This window comes from Schistocerca piceifrons, chromosome 7 (assembly GCF_021461385.2).
Source record: "Schistocerca piceifrons isolate TAMUIC-IGC-003096 chromosome 7, iqSchPice1.1, whole genome shotgun sequence".
NCBI lineage: Eukaryota > Metazoa > Arthropoda > Insecta > Orthoptera > Acrididae > Schistocerca > Schistocerca piceifrons.
The window spans coordinates 192,733,141-192,755,703 of NC_060144.1; the positions used below are offsets into that span (position 1 = coordinate 192,733,141).

The 22,563-nt window shown below is 43.9% G+C and overlaps 1 protein-coding gene across 1 annotated transcript in view; it reads left to right on the forward strand.

Moving 5' to 3' along the window:
• LOC124805110 (WD repeat domain phosphoinositide-interacting protein 4-like) overlaps window positions 1–22,563 on the forward strand; it is a 46,326-nt gene that overhangs the window by 18,776 nt on the left and 4,987 nt on the right. The window contains exon 7 of the mRNA XM_047265561.1: window positions 14,606–14,724. Coding sequence (XP_047121517.1) covers window positions 14,606–14,724 — 119 coding nt within the window. The remainder of the gene's footprint in view (window positions 1–14,605; window positions 14,725–22,563) is intronic.

Below are 22,563 nucleotides of genomic sequence, written 5' to 3' on the forward strand. Positions count from 1 at the left end.
TAGCGGATTGATACGTGGAATACAGTGATACATAACAGTGTTCACACTAACATTCAAATAGTAGCTCTTTTTCCAGCAATAGTACACTTATTCTCTCTCTCTCTCTCTCTCTCTCTCTCTCTCTCTCTCTCTCTCTCTCTCTCTCTCACTCACACACACACACACACACACACACACACACACACACACACACGCACGTGGCCCTTGCAAGACTTGTTCTATGAAATTACAAAACCATCAAAGTTGCACATTGTTTTTATTTAAATGGTGACCACTTTTGGTCTTTTGTCCGTTATCAGACCATCAACAAAAGCCGTACTGTGACACCAAAATATGTGTACACTGGCCACATTGCCTGTATAAGTGGCTAAGTGCAAGAAAGTATTTGCAGACGATAGTCCAGTGCTGTGCGCAACGGTCCAGTGCAGCAGCTTTTGCTGCATACAACACTGGAATGTTGGGCACAAATAGTACCTTGCACTTAGCCATACAAACAATTAATGTGACTGGTGTACACACATTATGCTGTTATTGTAGTACTTATGGGGATGACTTGATAATGGACAAAAGTCCGAAACTGCTTGCTATTTAAATAAAAACAAACTTGTGTCCAACTTTTTGTTATTTCGTAGTAAGTTGCTGCCTATTGCCATTCAACAAGCTGGAAGAGAGTTAACAGTAATATATAATCACATAATAAAATTACAATGTATGAAGATATATAGCAATCAGTTGTATTATATACTGCAATAAGTGAATCTCAGTCTGTTTCATAACATTATCCAGTCACATCCACCTTAAATGAGTGTAGGGAATTGTGCGATTAAATAACTGATATACATTCGTGGCTAATTAAAGTTTGTCACACACACACACACACACACACACACACACACACACACACACACCACACACGAATACAACTGCTATCTCTGGCCACTCAAGGTGTGCACACTCGCGCATGTGTGCTAGCACGTGTGTGTGTGTGTGTGTGTGTGTGTGTGTGTGTGTGTGTGTGTGTGTGTGTGTGTGTGTGTGTGGTGAGAGAGGGAGAGAGAGAGAGGGGGGGGGGGATATGTGCTTGCTAACCAGAAGAAGACCAAAAACTAGTGTAATTTTCTGACTTTTTGAAAGTATCTCTATACAATCGATCATTCACCTAGAGATGCAAGTTTGCCTGCCCTCTGTTTTCATTATTCCCATCTTGGAATTTCCATAAACATAACATTAAGTTCATTTTACAAGGGAAACTCCCCACTGCACCCCTTCAGATTTAGTGGTAAGTTGGTCCAGTGGATAGACCATCAAAAACTGTACGCAGATCATGCATGAAAACGGGATGAAGATGTACTGAACTGTGAAAAAAAGGCAAAATAAAAACAGTGAACAGTCCAAGAACAAGAAGTGCAATAAAGAGCAGCCTGAAACAGCAACGGTGTCGTGGGTAAGTGGTCATGGTGTTGGACCATGAACCAGGCGAGCCATGTTCAAAACTCCCTCATACTATTTATTTATTTTTTCACAACATTATGAACTGTCCATCTGGTCATTGAAATGTTTGTTCTCTTTCTGTAGTCTTGACAATTGTCATACTATACATTGGTTATAGAATATGAGTTGCGGCAAGAATACGTTACCGTCGCAGGTAAATGGGATGAATAGTGACAGCAGGCAAGATACCTCATAGATGTCTCACAGTAATGAAAACAACAGATAAACAGATGTGAACTATGTTACGACAAAGGAAACCAACAGTGAAGACTTTAAAAACAGAACACAACTTCAAAAACATAAAAAATATGTTTTGAGAGAGCACAGAGAAACTGTGTGATTGTGAAACTGTTGCATTCATTTGTTGCAGCTTATGTGACAAAATATTATATATTCATCATTTCCTTGGGAGTCATCTCATTCGCATTCATACGAACACCTATATCAGGCAAGGAGACATATCTCACTCACTTACCAGTCGTACAAATTAAGTACATCGATAAGAGATTCCTATCGTATGACGCATGCACTGTCACTAATTCTGTGTATGACACACCGGAAGTATTTTCCAGTGGAGGATTCGGTTGACTTTTCGCCTTATCAAACATTTGCAGTTCCCATTCAAAAGCTACTTCCTTTCTGTTGCTAATAGAGTAGCTGTGTAGTATCAACTGTCATTATAGGACCCTACCGTAAACATCACTGTTGCAAAGGGACGTTACACCTTGAGAGACAGACACAAATTTGAATAAAGTGTACAGCAAAAAAGAGGCACGGTGGAGGTCACAATGCCATTTCTCTTCCCGGATGCTCTATATTGCTCTTCTTATTCTTGGATAGATCACTGGTTCTATTTCGCTGCTGCTTTCTTTTTCCCCCTCACAGTTCAGTATACCATCTTCCTGTTTTCATGCTTGATCTGTATTCAGTTTTTTGGCAGGCTGTTCACTGGGCCCTCTTATCGCTGAATCTGAGAGGGGTACGGTGGGGAGTTTCCCTCATTAATGTCCATAATTAAAATTAATTTATTTTTTAGGTGCAAACTAGCTGAAAAACTAGCATTGCCCAGGTATTCATTTTGCCAATTTTCTATTAGAACAAAAACGAGATATGAGCTTTGTTTTCAGTGCAATATTTTGGACAATTTCCGTGTGCTAGGCACAGCTACTTTGCATTTCTATAAAACGATTTTGTAAACATTTCTACAGCAACACCTCATCATGGCTCTACAGACGGCAATTGTTTTTGCCTACAGATATTTGCACATAGCAGTTGAAAGCTGTCAGTAGTGCTGCCAGGCGTCAGGGATTTCCTTAAGTTGAGTCGACTGCAGGAGTTTTCTAGTAATAAAGAGTTAATGTATTACAACTTCATGCCTGATGTGGCATTTTTTCATGCATCTCAGTCTTTAAGATGTCATATGTCTTGAACTGCGTGGCATACAATGATATAATGGTGTAGGTATATTTAACGGCATATGTGGATAATGTCTGCAAAAGTTTTGTGAATAGAGTTAGTGGCAAAGAAATAATAAATTTAAATGTCTTGCACAATCAACAGTTTTTCACACACCTCAGTGGTCCTTACATGCTCTCTCTTGAGTTGTGTGTGCTACCATGATATAATTTTGTGTATGCATTTAGTGGCATATGTGGAAACTATCTACGAAATGCATTGCAAATAGAGTTAGTGGCACGTGAGTAATACATTTAAATGTCATGCATGCTGTGACAGTTTCTCACATGTCTCATTATTTACGATGTTATATCTTCTGAACTATGGTGTGTAGGTGTTTCTTACCTCACAGCGATTGTTGCCTGACAGTAAGCGATATGTGTACCAAATATGGTTGAAATTGATCCTGTGGTTTAGGAGGAGATGTGGAACACTCGTACATACATACATTCGTATGTGTGTATATTTTTACAACATATGTGGATTTGAACTGTACACCAAGAGGAAGTCCCGCAGTTCAGTTGATACAAACTTTGTAGAGCATTACCTTGTTGTTGTCTATTTTATTTGCTTTCACTTAAGACGTTGTCTTTAAGGGGGGACGATGAAAAACACACACTATTTCAAAAATGCACCAAATCCACAGTTTTGGAGATATGGCAATGAAATTTTGTACCACACTTTACATGAAAGTAACACATGTACATATAAAAATCCTTTGATGTGTGTGTGTCTATATATAATAGAGGGAAACATTCCACGTGGGAAAAATATATCTGAAAACAAGGATAATGTAACTTACCAAACGAAAGCGTTGGTATGCTGATAGACACACAAACAAACACAAACACACACACAAAATTTGAGCTTTCGCAACCTAAGGTTGCTTCATCAGCAAAGAGGGAAGGAGAGGGAAAGACGAAAGGATGTGGGTTTTAAGGGAGAGGGTAAGGAGTCATTCCAATCCCGGGAGCGGAAAGACTTACCTTAGGGGGAAAAAAGGACAGGTATACACTCGCACACACACTCATATCCATCCGCACATACACAGACACAAGCAGACATTTGTAAAGGCAAAGAGTTTGGGCAGAGATGTCAGTCGAGGTGGAAGTGCAGAGGCAAAGATGTTGTTGAATGACAGGTGAGGTATGAGTGGCGGCAACTTGAAATTAGCGGAGATTGAGGCCTGGTGGATAACGGGAAGAGAGGATATATTGAAGAGCAAGTTCCCATCTCCGGAGTTCGGATAGGTTGGTGTTAGTGGGAAGTATCCAGATAACCCGGACGGTGTAACACTGTGCCAAGATGTGCTGGCCGTGCACCAAGGCATGTTTAGCCACAGGGTGATCCTCATTACCAACAAACACTGTCTGCCTGTGTCCACTCATGCGAATGGACAGTTTGTTGCTGGTCATTCTCACATAGAATGCGTCACAGTGATATATATATATATATATAAAAAAAACAAAGATGATGTGACTTACCAAATGAAAGTGCTGGCAGGTCGACAGACACACAAACATACACACAAAATTCAAGCTTTCGCAACAAACTGTTGCCTCATCAGGAAAGAAGGAAGGAGAGGGAAAGACGAAAGGATGTGGGTTTTAAGGGAGAGGGTAAGGAGTCATTCCAATCCCGGGAGCGGAAAGACTTACCTTAGGGGGAAAAAAGGACGGGTATACACTCGCGCACACACACACATATCCATCCACACATATACAGACACAAGCAGACATATTTAAAGACAAAGAGTTTGGGCAGAGATGTCAGTCGAGGCAGAAGTGCAGGGGCAAAGATGTTGTTGAATGACAGGTGAGGTATGAGTGGCGGCAACTTGAAATTAGCGGAGATTGAGGCCTGGTGGATAACGGGAAGAGAGGATATATTGAAGAGCAAGTTCCCATCTCCGGAGTTCGGATAGGTTGGTGTTAGTGGGAAGTATCCAGATAACCCGGACGGTGTAACACTGTGCCAAGATGTGCTGGCCGTGCACCAAGGCCTGTTTAGCCACAGGGTGATCCTCATTACCAACAAACACTGTCTGCCTGTGTCCATTCATGCGAATGGACAGTTTGTTGCTGGTTATTCCCACATAGAATGCGTCACAGTGTAGGCAGGTCAGCTGGTAGATCACGTGGGTGCTTTCACATGTGGCTCTGCCTTTGATCGTGTACACTTTCCGGGTTACAGGACTGGAGTAGGTGGTGGTGGGAGGGTGCATGGGACAGGTTTTACACCGGGGGCGGTTACAAGGGTAGGAGCCAGAGGGTAGGGAAGGTGGTTTGGGGATTTCATAGGGATGAACTAAGAGGTTACGAAGGTTAGGTGGACGGCAGAAAGACACTCTTGGTGGAGTGGGGAGAATTTCATGAAGGATGGATCTCATTTCAGGGCAGGATTTGAGGAAGTCGTATCCCTGCTGGAGAGCCACATTCAGAATCTGATCCAGTCCCGGAAAGTATCCTGTCACAAGTGGGGCACTTTTGTGGTTCTTCTGTGGGAGGTTCTGGGTTTGAGAGGATGAGGAAGTGGCTCTGGTTATTTGCTTCTGTACCAGGTCGGGAGGGTAGTTGTGGGATGCGAAAGCTGTTGTCAGGTTGTTGGTGTAATGGTTCAGGGATTCCAGACTGGAGCGGATTCGTTTGCCACGAAGACCTAGGCTGTAGGGAAGGGACCGTTTGATGTGGAATGGGTGGCAGCTGTCGTAATGGAGGTACTGTTGCTCGTTGGTGGGTTTGACGTGGACGGACGTGTGAAGCTGGCCATTGGACAGATGGAGGTCAACATCAAGGAAAGTGGCATGGGATTTGGAGTAGGACCAGGTGAATCTGATGGAACCAAAGGAGTTGAGGCTGGAGAGGAAATTCTGGAGTTCTTCTTCACTGTGAGTCCAGATCATGAAGATGTCATCAATAAATCTGTACCAAACTTTGGGTTGGCAGGCCTGGGTAACCAAGAAGGCTTCCTCTAAGCGACCCATGAATAGGTTGGCGTACGAAGGGGCCATCCTGGTACCCATGGCTGTTCCCTTTAATTGTTGGTATGTCTGGCCTTCAAAAGTGAAGAAGTTGTGGGTCGGGATGAAGCTGGCTAAGGTAATGAGGAAAGAGGTTTTAGGTAGGGTGGCAGGTGATCGGCGTGAAAGGAAGTGCTCCATCGCAGCGAGGCCCTGGACATGCGGGATATTTGTGTATAAGGAAGTGGCATCAATGGTTACAAGGGTGGTTTCTGCGGGTAACGGATTGGGTAAGGATTCCAGGCGTTCGAGAAAGTGGTTGGTGTCTTTGATGAAGGATGGGAGACTGCACGTAATGGGTTGAAGGTGTTGATCTACGTAGGCAGAGATACGTTCTGTGGGGGCTTGGTAACCAGCTACAATGGGGCGGCTGGGATGATTTGGTTTGTGAATTTTAGGAAGAAGGTAGAAGGTAGGGGTGCAGGGTGTCGGTGGGGTCAGGAGGTTGGTGGAGACAGGTGAAAGGTTTTGTAGGGGGCCTAAGGTTCTGAGGATTCCTTGAAGCTCCGCCTGGACATCAGGAATGAGATTACCTTGGCAAACTTTGTATGTGGTGGTGTCTGAAAGCTGACGCAGTCCCTCAGCCACATACCCCCGACGATCAAGTACCACGGTCGTGGAACCCTTGTCCGCCGGAAGAATGACGATGGACCGGTCAGCCTTCAGATCACGGATAGCCTGGGCTTCAGCAGTGGTGATGTTGGGAGTAGGATTAAGATTTTTTAAGAAGGATTGAGAGGCAAGGCTGGAAGTCAGAAATTCCTGGAAGGTTTGGAGAGGGTGATTTTGAGGAAGAGGAGGTGGGTCCCGCTGTGAAGGAGGACGGAACTGTTCCAGGCAGGGTTCAATTTGGATAGTGTCTTGGGGAGTTGGATCATTAGGGTAGGATTAGGATCATTTTTCTTCGTGGCAAAGTGATACTTCCAGCAGAGTGTACGAGTGTAGGACAGTAAATCTTTGACGAGGGCTGTTTGGTTGAATCTGGGAGTGGGGCTGAAGGTGAGGCCTTTGGATAGGACAGAGGTTTCGGATTGGGAGAGAGGTTTGGAGGAAAGGTTAACTACTGAATTAGGGTGTTGTGGTGCCAGATTGTGTTGATTGGAATTTTGAGGTTTTGGAGGGAGTGGAGCTGGAAGTGGGAGACTGAGTAGATGGGAGAGACTGGGTTTGTGTGCAATGAGAGGTGGTTGAGGTTTGCTGGAAAGGTTGTGAAGGGTGAGTGAGTTGCCTTTCCGGAGGTGGAAAACCAGGAGATTGGATAGTTTTTTGAGGTGAAGGGTGGCATGCTGTTCTAATTTGCGGTTGGCATGTAGGAGGATGCTCTGAATAGCCGGTGTGGATGTGGGAGAGGAGAGATTGAGGACTTTTATTAAGGATAGGAGTTGACGGGTGTGTTCATTGGCTGAGTTGATGTGTAGGTGAAGGATTAGGTGGGTGAGGGCAATGGATTGTTCAGTTTGGAACTGGTATAGGGACTGATGGAAAGAAGGGTTGCAGCCAGAGATGGGAACTTTAAGTGTGAGGCCTTTGGGGGTTATGCCAAATGTCAGACAAGCCTGAGAAATTTTTTTGTATATATATATATATGAATTAATAGAGGGAAACATTCCACGTGGGAAAAATATACCTAAAAACATACTCCAGTCCTGTAACCCGGAAGGTGTACACGATCAAAGGCAGAGCCACATGTGAAAGCACCCACGTGATTTACCAACTGACCTGCCTACACTGTGACGCATTCTATGTGAGAATGACCAGCAACAAACTGTCCATTCGCATGAGTGGACACAGGCAGACAGTGTTTGTTGGTAATGAGGATCACCCTGTGGCTAAACATGCCTTGGTGCACGGCCAGCACATCTTGGCACAGTGTTACACCGTCCGGGTTATCTGGATACTTCCCACTAACGCCAACCTATCCGAACTCCGGAGATGGGAACTTGCTCTTCAATATATCCTCTCTTCCCGTTATCCACCAGGCCTCAATCTCCGCTAATTTCAAGTTGCCGCCACTCATACCTCACCTGTCATTCAACAACATCTTTGCCTCTGCACTTCCACCTCGACTGACATCTCTGCCCAAACTCTTTGCCTTTACAAATGTCTGCTTGTGTCTGTGTATGTGCGGATGGATATGAGTGTGTGTGCGAGTGTATACCTGTCCTTTTTTCCCCCTAAGGTAAGTCTTTCCGCTCCCGGGATTGGAATGACTCCTTACCCTCTCCCTTAAAACCCACATCCTTTCGTCTTTCCCTCTCCTTCCCTCTTCCCTGATGAGGCAAGAGTTTGTTGCGAAAGCTTGAATTTTGTGTGTATGTTTGTGTTTGTTTGTGTGTCTATCGACGTGCCAGCGCTTACGTTTGGTAAGTCACATCCTCTTTGTTTTATATATATATATATATATATATATATATATATATATATATATATATATATATATATATATATATATATATATATATATAAAAACAAAGATGAGGTGACTTACCGAACAAAAGCGCTGGCAGGTCGATAGACACACAAACAAACACAAACACACACACAAAATTCAAGCTTTCGCAACAAACTGTTGCCTCATCAGGAAAGAGGGAAGGAGAGGGGAAGACGAAAGGAAGTGGGTTTTAAGGGAGAGGGTAAGGAGTCATTCCAATCCCGGGAGCGGAAAGACTTACCTTAGGGGGAAAAAAGGACAGGTATACACTCGCACACACGCACATATCCATCCACACATACAGACACAAGCAGACATATTTAAAGACAAAGAGTTTGGGCAGAGATGTCAGTCGAGGCAGAAGTGTAGAGGCAAAGAAGTTGTTGAAAGACAGGTGAGGTATGAGTGGCGGCAACTTGAAATTAGCGGAGATTGAGGCCTGGCGGATGACGAGAAGAGAGGATATACTGAAGGGCAAGTTCCCATCTCCGGAGTTCGGATAGGTTGGTGTTGGTGGGAAGTATCCAGATAACCCGGACGGTGTAACAATGTGCCAAGATGTGCTGGCTGTGCACCAAGGCATGTTTAGCCACAGGGTGATCCTCATTACCAACAAACACTGTCTGCCTGTGTCCATTCATGCGAATGGACAGTTTGTTGCTGGTCATTCCCACATAGAATGCATCACAGTGTAGGCAGGTCAGTTGGTAAATCACGTGGGTGCTTTCACACGTGGCTCTGCCTCTGATCGTGTACACCTTCCGGGTTACAGGACTGGAGTAGGTGGTGGTGGGAGGGTGCATGGGACAGGTTTTGCATCGGGGGCGGTTACAAGGATAGGAGCCAGAGGGTAGGGAAGGTGGTTTGGGGATTTCATAGGGATGAACTAACAGGTTACGAAGGTTAGGTGGACGGCGGAAAGACACTCTTGGCGGAGTGGGGAGGATTTCATGAAGGATGGATCTCATTTCAGGGCAGGATTTGAGGAAGTCGTATCCCTGCTGGAGAGCCACATTCAGAGTCTGGTCCAGTCCCGGAAAGTATCCTGTCACAAGTGGGGCACTTTTGTGGTTCTTCTGTGGGGGATTCTGGGTTTGAGGGGACGAGGAAGTGGCTCTGGTTATTTGCTTCTGTACCAGGTCGGGAGGGTAGTTGCGGGATGCGAAAGCTGTTTTCAGGTTGTTGGTGTAATGATTCAGGGATTCCGGACTGGAGCAGATTCGTTTGCCACGAAGACCCAGGCTGTAGGGAAGGGACCGTTTGATGTGGAATGGGTGGCAGCTGTCATAATGGAGGTACTGTTGCTTGTTGGTGGGTTTGATGTGGACGGACGTGTGAAGTTGGCCATTGGACAGGTGGAGGTCAACGTCAAGGAAAGTGGCATGGGATTTGGAGTAGGACCAGGTGAAACTGATGGAACCAAAGGAGTTGAGGTTGGAGAGGAAATTCTGGAGTTCTTCTTCACTGTGAGTCCAGATCATGAAGATGTCATCAATAAATCTGTACCAAACTTTGGGTTGGCAGACTTGGGTAACCAAGAAGGCTTCCTCTAAGCGACCCATGAATAGGTTGGCGTACGAGGGGGCCATCCTGGTGCCCATGGCTGTTCCCTTTAATTGTTGGTATGTCTGGCCCTCAAAAGTGAAGAAGTTGTGGGTCAGGATGAAGCTGGCTAAGGTGATGAGGAAAGAGGTTTTAGGTAGGGTGGCAGGTGATCGGCGTGAAAGGAAATGCTCCATCGCAGCGAGGCCCTGGACGTGCGGAATATTAGTGTCCACCTAACCTTCGTAACCTGTTAGTTCATCCCTATGAAATCCCCAAACCACCTTCCCTACCCTCTGGCTCCTATCCTTGTAACCGCCCCCGATGCAAAACCTGTCCCATGCACCCTCCCACCACCACCTACTCCAGTCCTGTAACCCGGAAGGTGTACACGATCAGAGGCAGAGCCACGTGTGAAAGCACCCACGTGATTTACCAACTGACCTGCCTACACTGTGATGCATTCTATGTGGGAATGACCAGCAACAAACTGTCCATTCGCATGAATGGACACAGGCAGACAGTGTTTGTTGGTAATGAGGATCACCCTGTGGCTAAACATGCCTTGGTGCACAGCCAGCACATCTTGGCACATTGTTACACCGTCCGGGTTATCTGGATACTTCCCACCAACACCAACCTATGCGAACTCCGGAGATGGGAACTTGCCCTTCAGTATATCCTCTCTTCTCGTCATCCGCCAGGCCTCAATCTCCGCTAATTTCAAGTTGCCGCCACTCATACCTCACCTGTCTTTCAACAACTTCTTTGCCTCTACACTTCTGCCTCGACTGACATCTCTGCCCAAACTCTTTGTCTTTAAATATGTCTGCTTGTGTCTGTATGTGTGGATGGATATGTGCGTGTGTGCGAGTGTATACCTGTCCTTTTTTCCCCCTAAGGTAAGTCTTTCCGCTCCCGGGATTGGAATGACTCCTTACCCTCTCCCTTAAAACCCACTTCCTTTCGTCTTCCCCTCTCCTTCCCTCTTTCCTGATGAGGCAACAGTTTGTTGCGAAAGCTTGAATTTTGTGTGTGTGTTTGTGTTTGTTTGTGTGTCTATCGACCTGCCAGCGCTTTTGTTCGGTAAGTCACCTCATCTTTGTTTTTATATATATTTTTTCCCACGTGGAATGTTTCCTTCCATTATATATATATATATATATATATATATATATATATTTTTTTCAAAAAATAATGTATGTTCCTTTTTCTTAGAAAGTATTCAAGAGATTTCTACAAAAAATTCTCAGATAATTTAGACACACTTTTGGATTTTGAGTTTTACCATGAACACACTTTCTGAGAAGTGCAGGATCGGCCAAAGATGGTCTATAAAACCAAAGAGTATGTATCACGGTCTTCTAGATGTATTCCACACACATTTGGTTGAAAGTATTACACAGAATTGTTATTCGCTGAGCTGGTATTGAAGTGCTACTTCAAAAGTTGGGCGTGGCAGGGAGGCCGTGTCACAGTTTTAATTAATTTTCAGGCACTTCGTATGCAATTTCAACATTGAAACTTTGGGAACTTATTGTCCAAGAGTTGTACTAACAAATAAAAAATAAATCGAAAATTGGCATTTTTGCTCAATTTCATCAACGTCCCCCCTTAAGGAAGTGTTAGTTCGTAGTTGACAACAATGAGTAATTACAATAAATGAAAACTCCTGTCATAAGAGATCAATACAAATGCATTGGGATGTTGGAATAGCTTGCTGTCTTGAGCTGGAAGTTTGTTGCCAAAGTGGTAGCTAAATTGACATTTACATCTGGACTCTCCAAGCCTCAGCATGGTGGGCAGTTGCAAGTACAATGTGTGTTGGTATTATTTGTCCCCATTTTCTGTTTCATTCACAGATAGTATGGTTCATACATTGTTCTGACACACAGAGACACATGCAGCAGGAAACAGTCTTCACTAGCTTTTGAGCTCTGGTTCTTTTTCTGATATAAAGTACACACATTCACACACTCAACCCCTGCCCCCTGCCCCCCCCCCCCCCCCCTCCCTCCCAGACACACACAAAAGCGCATTATCATGGCCATGGTGTCTTTTTTGCAGCCTGATGGTTGCAAGTACTGCCTCATACACAGCATTTATTCACCATAGTGTCAATGTAAAGGCAGTGAAAGAGATGTACAGTAACTCACAATTCGACAGCAGTCCACTTGCAGTAAAGTGCTGTTACCCTATTTCTAATCTACTTTCTAACTATGGACCATTTTATTTGATGTCACAGTGATGTTGCAAAACGATTGGCTGGTCTTGTTTTTTTGGAAATGTTTGCTGGGCACACAACCTGAATGTACGTATAAATATTCTTTCGAAGGAACTCTCAGAAGCTGAGCATTTCAAAAAATTAACTTTAGGTTTGCCTTCCTGAGCTGAAGAAAGAAACCACGTGTATTTGCGGATTTTAAGAAGAAGAGGAGAATTTCATATATATGCGAAACTTCCACATTCGCTTGATCCATATGCCAAGGAGTTGGGATTTGGTGTGACATAAGCATGGACCAGGATATTACATAGAATGGATGCATGGTGGAATACTACTTTCAGAATGATATTTTTCATTTCAGGGCTTGATAAAATATAGTTCAAGAAGTCCTGAGAATGGACAGAATCAGGTGCATGTGCAGATATATCATAGAAGAAACTACATAATATTTCCAAGAGGCAGGACCCAGTTTTCTTCCAGTGCAACTGTGACTAGCAGTTGTTGCTCACCAATTTATTCACTGCTTTACCTGAAAAGTGTAGGCACCAGGAGATGAAACTATAATGTCATCGTAGAGGACATTGACTTTCAGATCCCATGTCTGAAAATCGAATCATGGATCTCTCATGTGTGGCATGGGAAGATTCAGCTGTAAGCCATGGACCCTAGCTATTCACACAGGCGAGGTGTTGATGCTTGACTTAGATGTCCTGGCTTTGATTTCCCATCAGTGTTATCTCACTGAATATATTTTACATGCTTTTTTGAGTTGAAAATCTGTTCCTGTTAATTAACTTGCTACCTGTAAATATTTTGAGTGCTTCATTAATGATTTGGTCCCAGTACATGGAGGTGGGCAAGGCTCTTTCTCTCTGTATTAATGCCATGTCCTGTATTAATACAGCAGATTTTTCTAGTTTACCTAGTCTTCTGTGACATCTGTGTTGCTTGCATTTGCCTTTAACAGAGCAATGTGTCTGGCCAATGTATCGTTTTCCACACTGACATGAGATCATATTTATTTCTGGTCTTCTTAGACCTAGATCATCTATTATGGAACCCAGCATTATTTGCACTAAGATGCTGTTGATTTTAAGGACACACTGCCAACAGAAGGCAAGAAAAACATCCTAATTGAGTTCTCCGTTCCTTCTGAATTCTCTTGAGTTGTGCTGGTTGAAGCAGTTGAAATACATACAGCTAATAACTTAATTAACATGCACACACAGATTTTCAACTCAACAAAGCATTTACATAAGCATTTATGGCACTAAGGAATCATCGACCGAAAACAGACAAATTCCGTGGAATGACACTGAAGGAGAATCAAAACCAAGACATTCGATTTGGGCATGTTGCCCGTGCACATTCATTAAGAGTCTACCTCTCCTGCACTGTGCATGCGGGGCCTGCTAGCTCACTTCTCTGACAGGGTTCTAGGTGTCAATGTCCCAAGCGATGACATTACAGCTTCACCTCTCAGTGCCATCTTTTTTTCTATTGAACCAGTGCATAAACTGGTGAGCCGCGACAGCTAGCCATAGTTTCACCTTGGTTAATGAGCAGCTGCCTCATGGAAATACTATCAGTGTGGACAATATGATCCAATCCTACATCTGGGAACCTTTCAAGAGAAACTTCGGTCAGTGCAAGAGACAAATTACTGAGGCTTTCGTGAAGGATATGGTGTATTGGCTCTTGTTCCATATGGTAGAGATATAACTAATAAGCCTCAACCAGACAAGGGGCCCACCCAGGACTTTACAATATAACTAAAATATGAGTGTAACAATATTATGAAAAGGAAAGTTGCCACTCACCATATAGCAGAGATGCTGAGTCGCAGATAAACACAACAAAAATACTGTCACAAATAAATAAAGCTTTTGGCCGCTAAGGCCTTCATTAAAACACACACACACACACACACACACACACACACACACACACACACACACACTCATGCAAACGAAACTCACATGCAGAACTGCAGTCTCAGGCAACTGAAACCACGCTGCAGCTGTGTGTGTGTGTGTGTGTGTGTGTGTGTGTGTGTGTGTGTGTGTGTGTGTGTGTGTGTTTTTATGAAGGCCTTACTGGCCAAAAAACTTTATTTATTTGTGACAGTCCTTTTTGTTGTTTCTACCTGCAACTCAGCAACTCTGCTCATGATATTGTTAAATTCCATCTTGGATTTTTCACTGTTGAAAATAGGAGTGTGATTGGTAAAAAATTTATGTAGTTAAGTTTAGTTTTCCTGAGCCAGTTTCTGCCAGATGGCCAAGGGTATGGTACAGTAAACCAAAAGTTGTCATGTAATAAAGGGTTGATGTAGAACATTGTTAAGTAAGATTCATTCTGAATTACAATGTTTAATAAGAGAAGCAATTTGTATCCAACTGAAAAAAATACTAATATAAGTGTTGTTTATTTTAATGGACAGTTTCTCCAAAATGGGCTTCCTCGGTAATTACGTAGAATCACAGTGGGCACTCGCCAATTTCACAGTACCCCCTGAATGTGCCTGTATCTGTGCCTTTGGATCACGTACATCTGTTGTAGGTAAGTAGCGCTGTATGGAAATGTGCAAAAATTGTTAAATGGTGTATTGTCTCTGTAGGAAAATAGTCCTGTAAATTGTAAAAACGTGTTCACAAGTGCTGGTATTGGTATGTTATTAGAATACTTAACAACTTCTTCTCCAGGTATTGTTTGAATGTTTGTGTGTCCCACCAGTCTTTACAACTTTATTGATAACCCAGAGCAAATTATAACTTAGCAAACCAAACTGGTTACTTGGTCATGGTGGTACCACTGTCGCGTTTACACCTGAGAAGCAGACTGGGGTTGTAGCAATAATATAAACTGAAGTACTCATGCACGTGGAGTGCTGTCACATGCTACACGTTTTTACATGTCATTGAATGAAATATCCATTTTGAAAAAGAACAGGAAAAAACATATAAGCAATGTAGGAAAAGGCAGATTGCTATTTATCATAAAGAAGATGTGTTAAGTTGCAGACCGGCACAGTTGAGACACTTATGCAAAGCTTTTGGCCACAGCCTTCATCAACAAAAGAAAAATAGAAAAATACTCACCATTCTCACACACAAGCAAGCACAACTCACACGTACTCGACCACCAAATCCAGCAGCTCAGGCCAGTATCTTTCCTCCAGTAGTCATCACACACTGTTTTGGCTGTTTTGTGGTCTACTGGTTATGCCGAGGTCATGGATTAGAATCTAGGCAACCAATACCTGGAAGGCAGTTCTCCCAGCCTTGTGAGGCAAAGTGAAAAGTTTCTTGAATATAAAAGCAGCAAAATTGACATGCTGCAGTTCACTGCATTAATGTTACATTGAAAGGATTGCACCAGGCACAAACAATATACGTGTATTAGCAGCAAAAGCTTGAGCTTTTGTTTATTTGGGTTAGAGAATGATATGCTTGATGTATTAAGGGTGTGGCTCTCATTCTTTACAAGGTTACAGACAAATTCTGTAGGATTCAAGTCTAGATGACACAACAGAAGTAGGTAGGGAACCATTTTCTTGCAAAATATTGTCAGTGTAGTAAAGATGGGAAGGTTTGTGTTCCTTAATTAATGCCAGAAGTTTGACTTTCCTTGTCACTGTATATTTTTAATTTTTTCTGTTCATTTCTGTTTGATAGACTGAAGTTTTCATGTTATATTCATAAAGGAAAAATGACCACAGAATGAAATTCTACATTGATAGCAGTCAAAAATTGCATGACACTGGTTTTTGACAATACTTGTCAGACACTGTACTTTTCAACATTTATTCACAGTGTGGTGTGTATGAAAAATAAATCATGACGCGTTTATTCAGACACCTTTTAAAATCAAATCCCATAGGTGCAACAGTTTTCTCTGGGTTTCTTTGCTGTCCTTGAGTCCTGTCTTGTGTGACATAAACTGTGAAGTTTTTGCAGGAACAGTTTACTTTGTATTAGTCATAATCCCAAAAAAATTGTCTAATATATCATCAGTGAAATATTTGTTGTGCACATTTTATTTCTTTTGCTTTGGGTTAGGTACTTCAATACCACCCCAGTTGACATTGTGTCCATCCTTCTGCAATTTGCACACATTGACCTACTCAGGTTTCAATTTCCACCATTTGTTTGCATTTCCTATCAACTTCTCTGTTGGAACTCTCATACCTTTGTTGTTCTCATTGTAGGTAAAATTAATGATGTTGGCAGCAAGTTGTGGCTTACCATGAAAGTATTTTTCGTGATCACTTTTCATGATCATTTTTTATTCTTGCACTGTGTTTTTGCTTGCACTGCAAGGTAACAGTGTGTGTTTCTTTACCTTGTGATTACTGTGTCATGAAGTGGGTGCTTTACTGGTCTGACATACTTAGGCTGGATTTCAGCATACGACTGATAGTGAAGCTGGCTGGGCCTGACAGTGTACCGTATTTACTCGAATCTAAGCCGCACTTTTTGTAATCCAAAAAACTGCCTGCGGCTTGGAATCAAGTGCAAAGTAAGTGGCAGTTCTGAAAAATGTTGGTAGGTGCCGCCACAACTATCTTCTGCTGTCGAATATATGTAGCGCTACACAGGCATGCTTTGCAGACACAAAGATAAATACTGGCGCCAAAACCTCTGCGTCAGTAAATAAATTAAAAAAAAAAAAAAAAAAAAAGTGTAAGACGAGCTTTTTTTCTCCGCCCCGAGTTTCGATCACTGCATTTTCATACATTATCCAACGAAGTAAATTCAAATGCCGTGTTGCTCATCTTCGAATATAGCAGCATTTCAATGTACTACGAAAATCCGACTGGTATGACTATTTGAGATGTTTGTCAATATGGCCAACTCTGCGCTCTGAATTTTTTCCTACCTGTGAGAAGAGATGGTTGCTAATAGGATCTTTTATGAATTGCGAATCACATGCAGTATTCTCTTCAACATAAGAATAATACGAATATAAACATTTTGCCATGTATTCTTTCGTGTTTGCTGCTATCTCATTTAAATCCTGTCTGCCTAATAACCTACGAAACTAGTGTGAGGCAGCAGCAAATGCGGAAGAATATACATATCATGTCATGTTTATATTCGTATTATTCTTATGCCTAATAGTGATACAATCAGAAATGAAGCACGGAAATTGACTTCATTTTTAAATCTAAGATAACTCTAATTTCTGTGCAGAATGTAGTGTACAAAAGAGGTGTCTGCAAAGATTTTCAAACGGAGAAAAATTTTAGCTAAACTCTCGTTCAGAACATCTATCATACGCAGTCTATCATTTGGTTCTAGTTGACCATTATCAAAGAAAGCAGCAGTGTAAGTAACAACAAATAGCAGTCTCTTGCAATTGTTTCGCTAATGAGACAATTCCTCTCTTTTCTTTATTGTAAGCGGCGGTAGCATACACAAAAGCAAGCCATGCCGCGAGCGGCGACAGGTCGTAAACACTTATTATCAGAATGCGACAAACAATGCATGACACAGTACAATAATGCATTTTGAGCCTAGAGTGACGTAAACACCTATAACAAAGAGAACGGCACTTATCACATCAAAGAAAAATAAGCAACCGATTCAAACCAGATGAAGCACGCCTGACGCATAGCAATGGCTACCTGCTAAAGCTTAATTGCTAAGCTTATGACCCGAACCAAACTACTGTAGCTGTATCGTCATTTATTCTACTTAAATTGTGTCTCATATTACAATAGACCAACTTTGTTTCGATTTGGAGGTGTGGCCTAAAACTTTTCTCTCCCCTTGAATTTCGAGTCTCAAATTTCAGGTGCGGCTTAGTTTCGGGAAAATTTTTTTTTCCTTGATTTCGAGTCTCATTTTTCAGGTGCGGCTTAGATTCGAGTGCGGCTTAGATTCGAGTAAATACGGTAAGCTGTCAGTCGGCTGGTAGATTGCACTGTGGAGAGGCTGCATGCACATCCAAGAGTGGAGGCCTCTGCCAGGGCTAGCACCTTGCAATTTCTGTGGCGTGCTGTACAGCTGCGTGACCAAATCACTGGTGTGGAATCTGACATGGGTCACTGCACTCCTCCCCCCTTGGGGGTGGGGCATTGCTTATTCCTGGGCAAGGAATGGATGGCCACGATTGGAGATGGTACCCATGTCCATGGAGGCCCAACAGGCGAGATGGAACAGCAATTCCCAGTCAGTAGAGAACTTGGAATATGGGTGCAACTGGACTTGAGGAATGCCCACATACCCCCCTGTGGGATGGGAGTATGAGCTGACAGGACTGGTAACAGGCATTCTAAGCCAGGATTCATAGTGGCATCCGGTGGTGACGGGAGAGTTGGAGGCAGCTCCACGACAGGATACATTGAAATAGCAGGAGGCGTGTCTACGTGTCTACCAGCTGGAGGGTCACCAGAGCTGCTGACAGTGGCTGTGTTGTTGAAGGCTCATCGAATAGAACTGACACAAGTAGAAATTGAGGCTAGAACACTATTGAATAGACGCCAACCAGCAACCAATGCACTGGCAAAGGCAGTGGTGTGGCAGGAATGGGTGGGTGGGTGCCCACCTTGACGCAGAGGTGATTTTGATGGTGCTGTACCTCCTGGTCTCCTCTCCCGAGAGTGTAGACAGGGCGGCCATTCAGACACGTGATGGTCGCCAGTAACCAGCAGGTATGCCGGCCAAAACCACGAGCCCAGACTGCCATACCTGGCGGAAAGTGTGGCACAGGTGAACACAATGATGATGAGCAAGAATCCAAATGGAGGAGATGGAGCAGCGTCCACAGTTGGCACCTGTGGAGAAGCTTGCCAGGGGTACGGGAACCAATAGCGGTTGTCCAGTAGGCCATCAGAAAAAACAGTAATGCCTCCTCAGCAGTAAAGTCCTGCAGATACTTCCTCTTTTGGTCTTGAAGGTGTGAACCATGCAGTCACCTTGCCTGTTAGATTGGAGGTGGAAGGGAGGGTAGTGAACATGGCGAATGCCCGATTGCATGCAGAAATCATGATATGCATGGGACAGGAACTGAAGTCCATTATCGAAATGGTAGTAGCCATGAGATTTTCAACAGAAAAAAAAAATTAGAAAGAGACAGAATAGTAACTATAGTACTGGTGAAGAACATTGAACCGTGTATGGAGAACATGTCAATGACAATCAGCCAGAACACAGTCAGAAATAGACTTGCAAAATCCACATGATCGCATTTCCAGGGCTTTTTTGATGGAGACTGCGGGGAAAACGAAGCCATCTGAACCACCTGTTGACTAGCACACTGGGGACTCACAGTAACCAAATACTCCAGTTCCCAGTCAATGCCTGGCCAGTACACATATGTGTGAGTCAAGGCTTTGGTGCGGGAAACACCCCAATGACCCTCGTGGCACAGTTGTAAGACCTCCCACCACAATATCCTGGGAGTGATCACCCTGGGAGCTGTGTCATCCATGGAGAGGAGGAGGAGCCCCTCAAAGACCGAGAGTGTTGATGCAAGACATAGTAGTAATGAAGCAGATTGGATGTTTGGCCCAGAGGACAAGACAGCCAAACCTTCTGGGTGAGGTGGATGACCTGCTTCAGGGCAGGGTCAGACGCTGTGGCCTTGGTGACCTGGGTACTAGTGATGACTTGGTGAGAGGCGACAACCAAATGAAAATACACAAGCTCCTCTCAACCAAACTCTCGGTCCGGACCGACGGGGGCAGTCTGAATAAGATGTCTAAGTTGGCATGGCACCCTGTGGGGCACAAATGGATGTTGTAGCAGTATTTGGAGAGGAATGAGACCCACTGCTGCAACCTGTGGGCCACTTTATTGGGGATCCACACAGATGTACTGAATAGTGAAACTAAAGGCTTGTGGTCTGTAATGAGTTCAAATTTGGTGCCATACAAGAACGTGTGAAATTTTGTGACCGCATACCCAATTGCCAGGGCCTCCTCCTCGACCTGAGAGTAGTGAACCTGTGCTGGACTGAGAGTTTTCGATGCAAAAGCCAGTGGCTGCTCCGAGTTGTTTGCATTCCGATTGGCAAGAACTGTGAGGTTTCCATACGCAAAACCAGTGGTTTGTTAGGATCAAAAGTAGCTAGACGTGGTGCCAACCTGAGGTGCTCCTTGAGCATGGAAAAGGCCTAGTTGCACGCTGGAGACCGAACAAAGGAAGCACCCTTGCAGAGGAGGAGATAGAGAAGGTACGCAACAGTGGACACCAGTGGTAATTGGCAGTTTTGTACAATGACAAGGGATGTGACAGATCCATAATGGCCTTGACCAGATTCACCAAGGGTTGGATGCCCAGTTGTGATATGGTGTGGCACAGATACTCGGGAGAGAGTTGGATCATTTTAGACTTTGCTATGCAGACCCACAGCCTAAAGATTTTCAAAAAGAGCCCAGAGATTGTGCAGGTGGTGGCTCATATCGTGCCTGGTAACGACAGTGTCGTCCAAGAAGTTGAAACGGGGTGGAATAGTGGATATGACCTGTTCCAGATAGCGTTGAAAAATTGCGGGGGCACTTGCCATATCAAACATTGACCATTGGTATTGATACAAGCCGAAAGGCGTATTAAGAACGTTGATACAGTTTGACTACTCATCCAAGGGTGACTGGTGATATGATTTGGAAAGATCGAGTTTGGAGAAGAACTAACCCCCTGCTAAGTGTGTGAACAGCTCTTCTGAACATGACAGTGGGTGTGTGTCAATCGTGGACCATGAATTCACAGTGACTTTAAAAATCACCACAAAATCACAGTTTGCCAGAGGGTTTCACAATGATAGCAAGGGGTGTAGGCCATGCTCTAGAGGAGGGGACTGGGAACCATAGATGAGAGACAAGTGAGCCGGTCCAGTTTTGCCTGGACTTGGGAGCAGAAGACTAGAGTTTGGGATTTTCTCTGCCTGAGGACTGGGTGTTTGTGTTGTCCTCATCATCATTCGGGAAGTGGTGAGACTAGAAAAGGCCAACAGGAAGCAGCAGCTGGAACCCTCGTTTAGGTGCTGCGTGGAAGCCGCCGGACCTGCCAGCTTGCAGCACCACTATGCTGTCCTCCCCAGTCACAGTGAATGCAGCCAGACCACCCTGCACCACAGTGACATCGCACCATGCTTACAGCTGTTGACTAGCAGAATGCAAGACCTGATACAACTGGGCAATGGATGTGACAACACCTGGTCAAGGGAAGGGTGCCCATCGTCAGACTTCCTTAAATGTGGTAGAGCTGATGATGACTTCACGAACCGTGACATCCATGTACAACTCTTTTGATTTGGACATGAGAATACGGCAATTGTGACTAAAGCTGTGGAGAGCTGTGTCCCAGGCACGATTAGACTGATGGGCCTGTTTCTTGCATTGGTAGAATTCAACACTAGCGGCCATGATGCGTATGTGGTGGCAATCGTAGGAACATAAAAATAAGCATAAATTGTCAAAAGAAAATGAAGAAGGTCCCTGCAATAGGGTTAACTGCCGCAATACCTGATACAAGATGGGAGAAATCCCTTACAAAAATAATGCACAATCTTCCATTGCCTCATCATACGATGGAAGCAGAGGAGTAAACATAGCTGGAGACAAAGGGGGGGAGGGCAGTGGCGGCACAGCCTGTCGCGTGACCGTACAGTGTTTGGTCTGTTGTTGCCCCAACATTTTAAGCTGAGCTTCCATGTCGCAACAAGAAAAATGTACCAACAAAATGAAAAAAAGCAACCACACAACAAATCGCGAGAAAAACAACCCTACTCGTTGCCAGTGTGTTTTAACTAAAAGAACACACAGATAACAACAAACACAACTCTTTATTGCTTCAAGAATACTGGTGCAGGAAAATACTTGCCATGGAGTGGCTGCACTACTAGTCTGAGGCGCATAGGCTGAATGTCAAGATACGACTGAGCATGAGGCTGGCTGTGCCTGACTCTGTAAGCCATCGGCTAGAGTGCACTACAGAGAGGCTGCGTGCACATCCGAGAGTGGAGGCCTCTGCGGTGCTAGTGTCTTGCGATTTCTGTGGTGTGCCGTACAGTTGCGCTCCAGCATCGCAGGTGTGGAATAATTTTATACGCGGCACTGAAGCTTTGAACCACCTGCCTTATTCCCCTAACTTGCTGCCTTCAAATCATTATCTTTTCTCCTCCCTTAAGGTGCACACAAGTGGAACTAAATTTTCAACCAATGAGCGGGTGCAGAAAGGGGCTCTGAAGTGGGATAGGAGCAGGTGGGAGAGTACTTTGAGGAGGGCATAAAGATGATTGTGCCAGGACTCATGACATGCACAGGAGAGGACGGTGATCCTGTGAAGAAATAGTCGACAAGTTTATCAACATCCTGTAATTTTGTGTTACACACACTTTTTCTTAGAAGAAGAAGAAGAAGAAGAAGAAGATGATGATCTAGTACATGAGTAC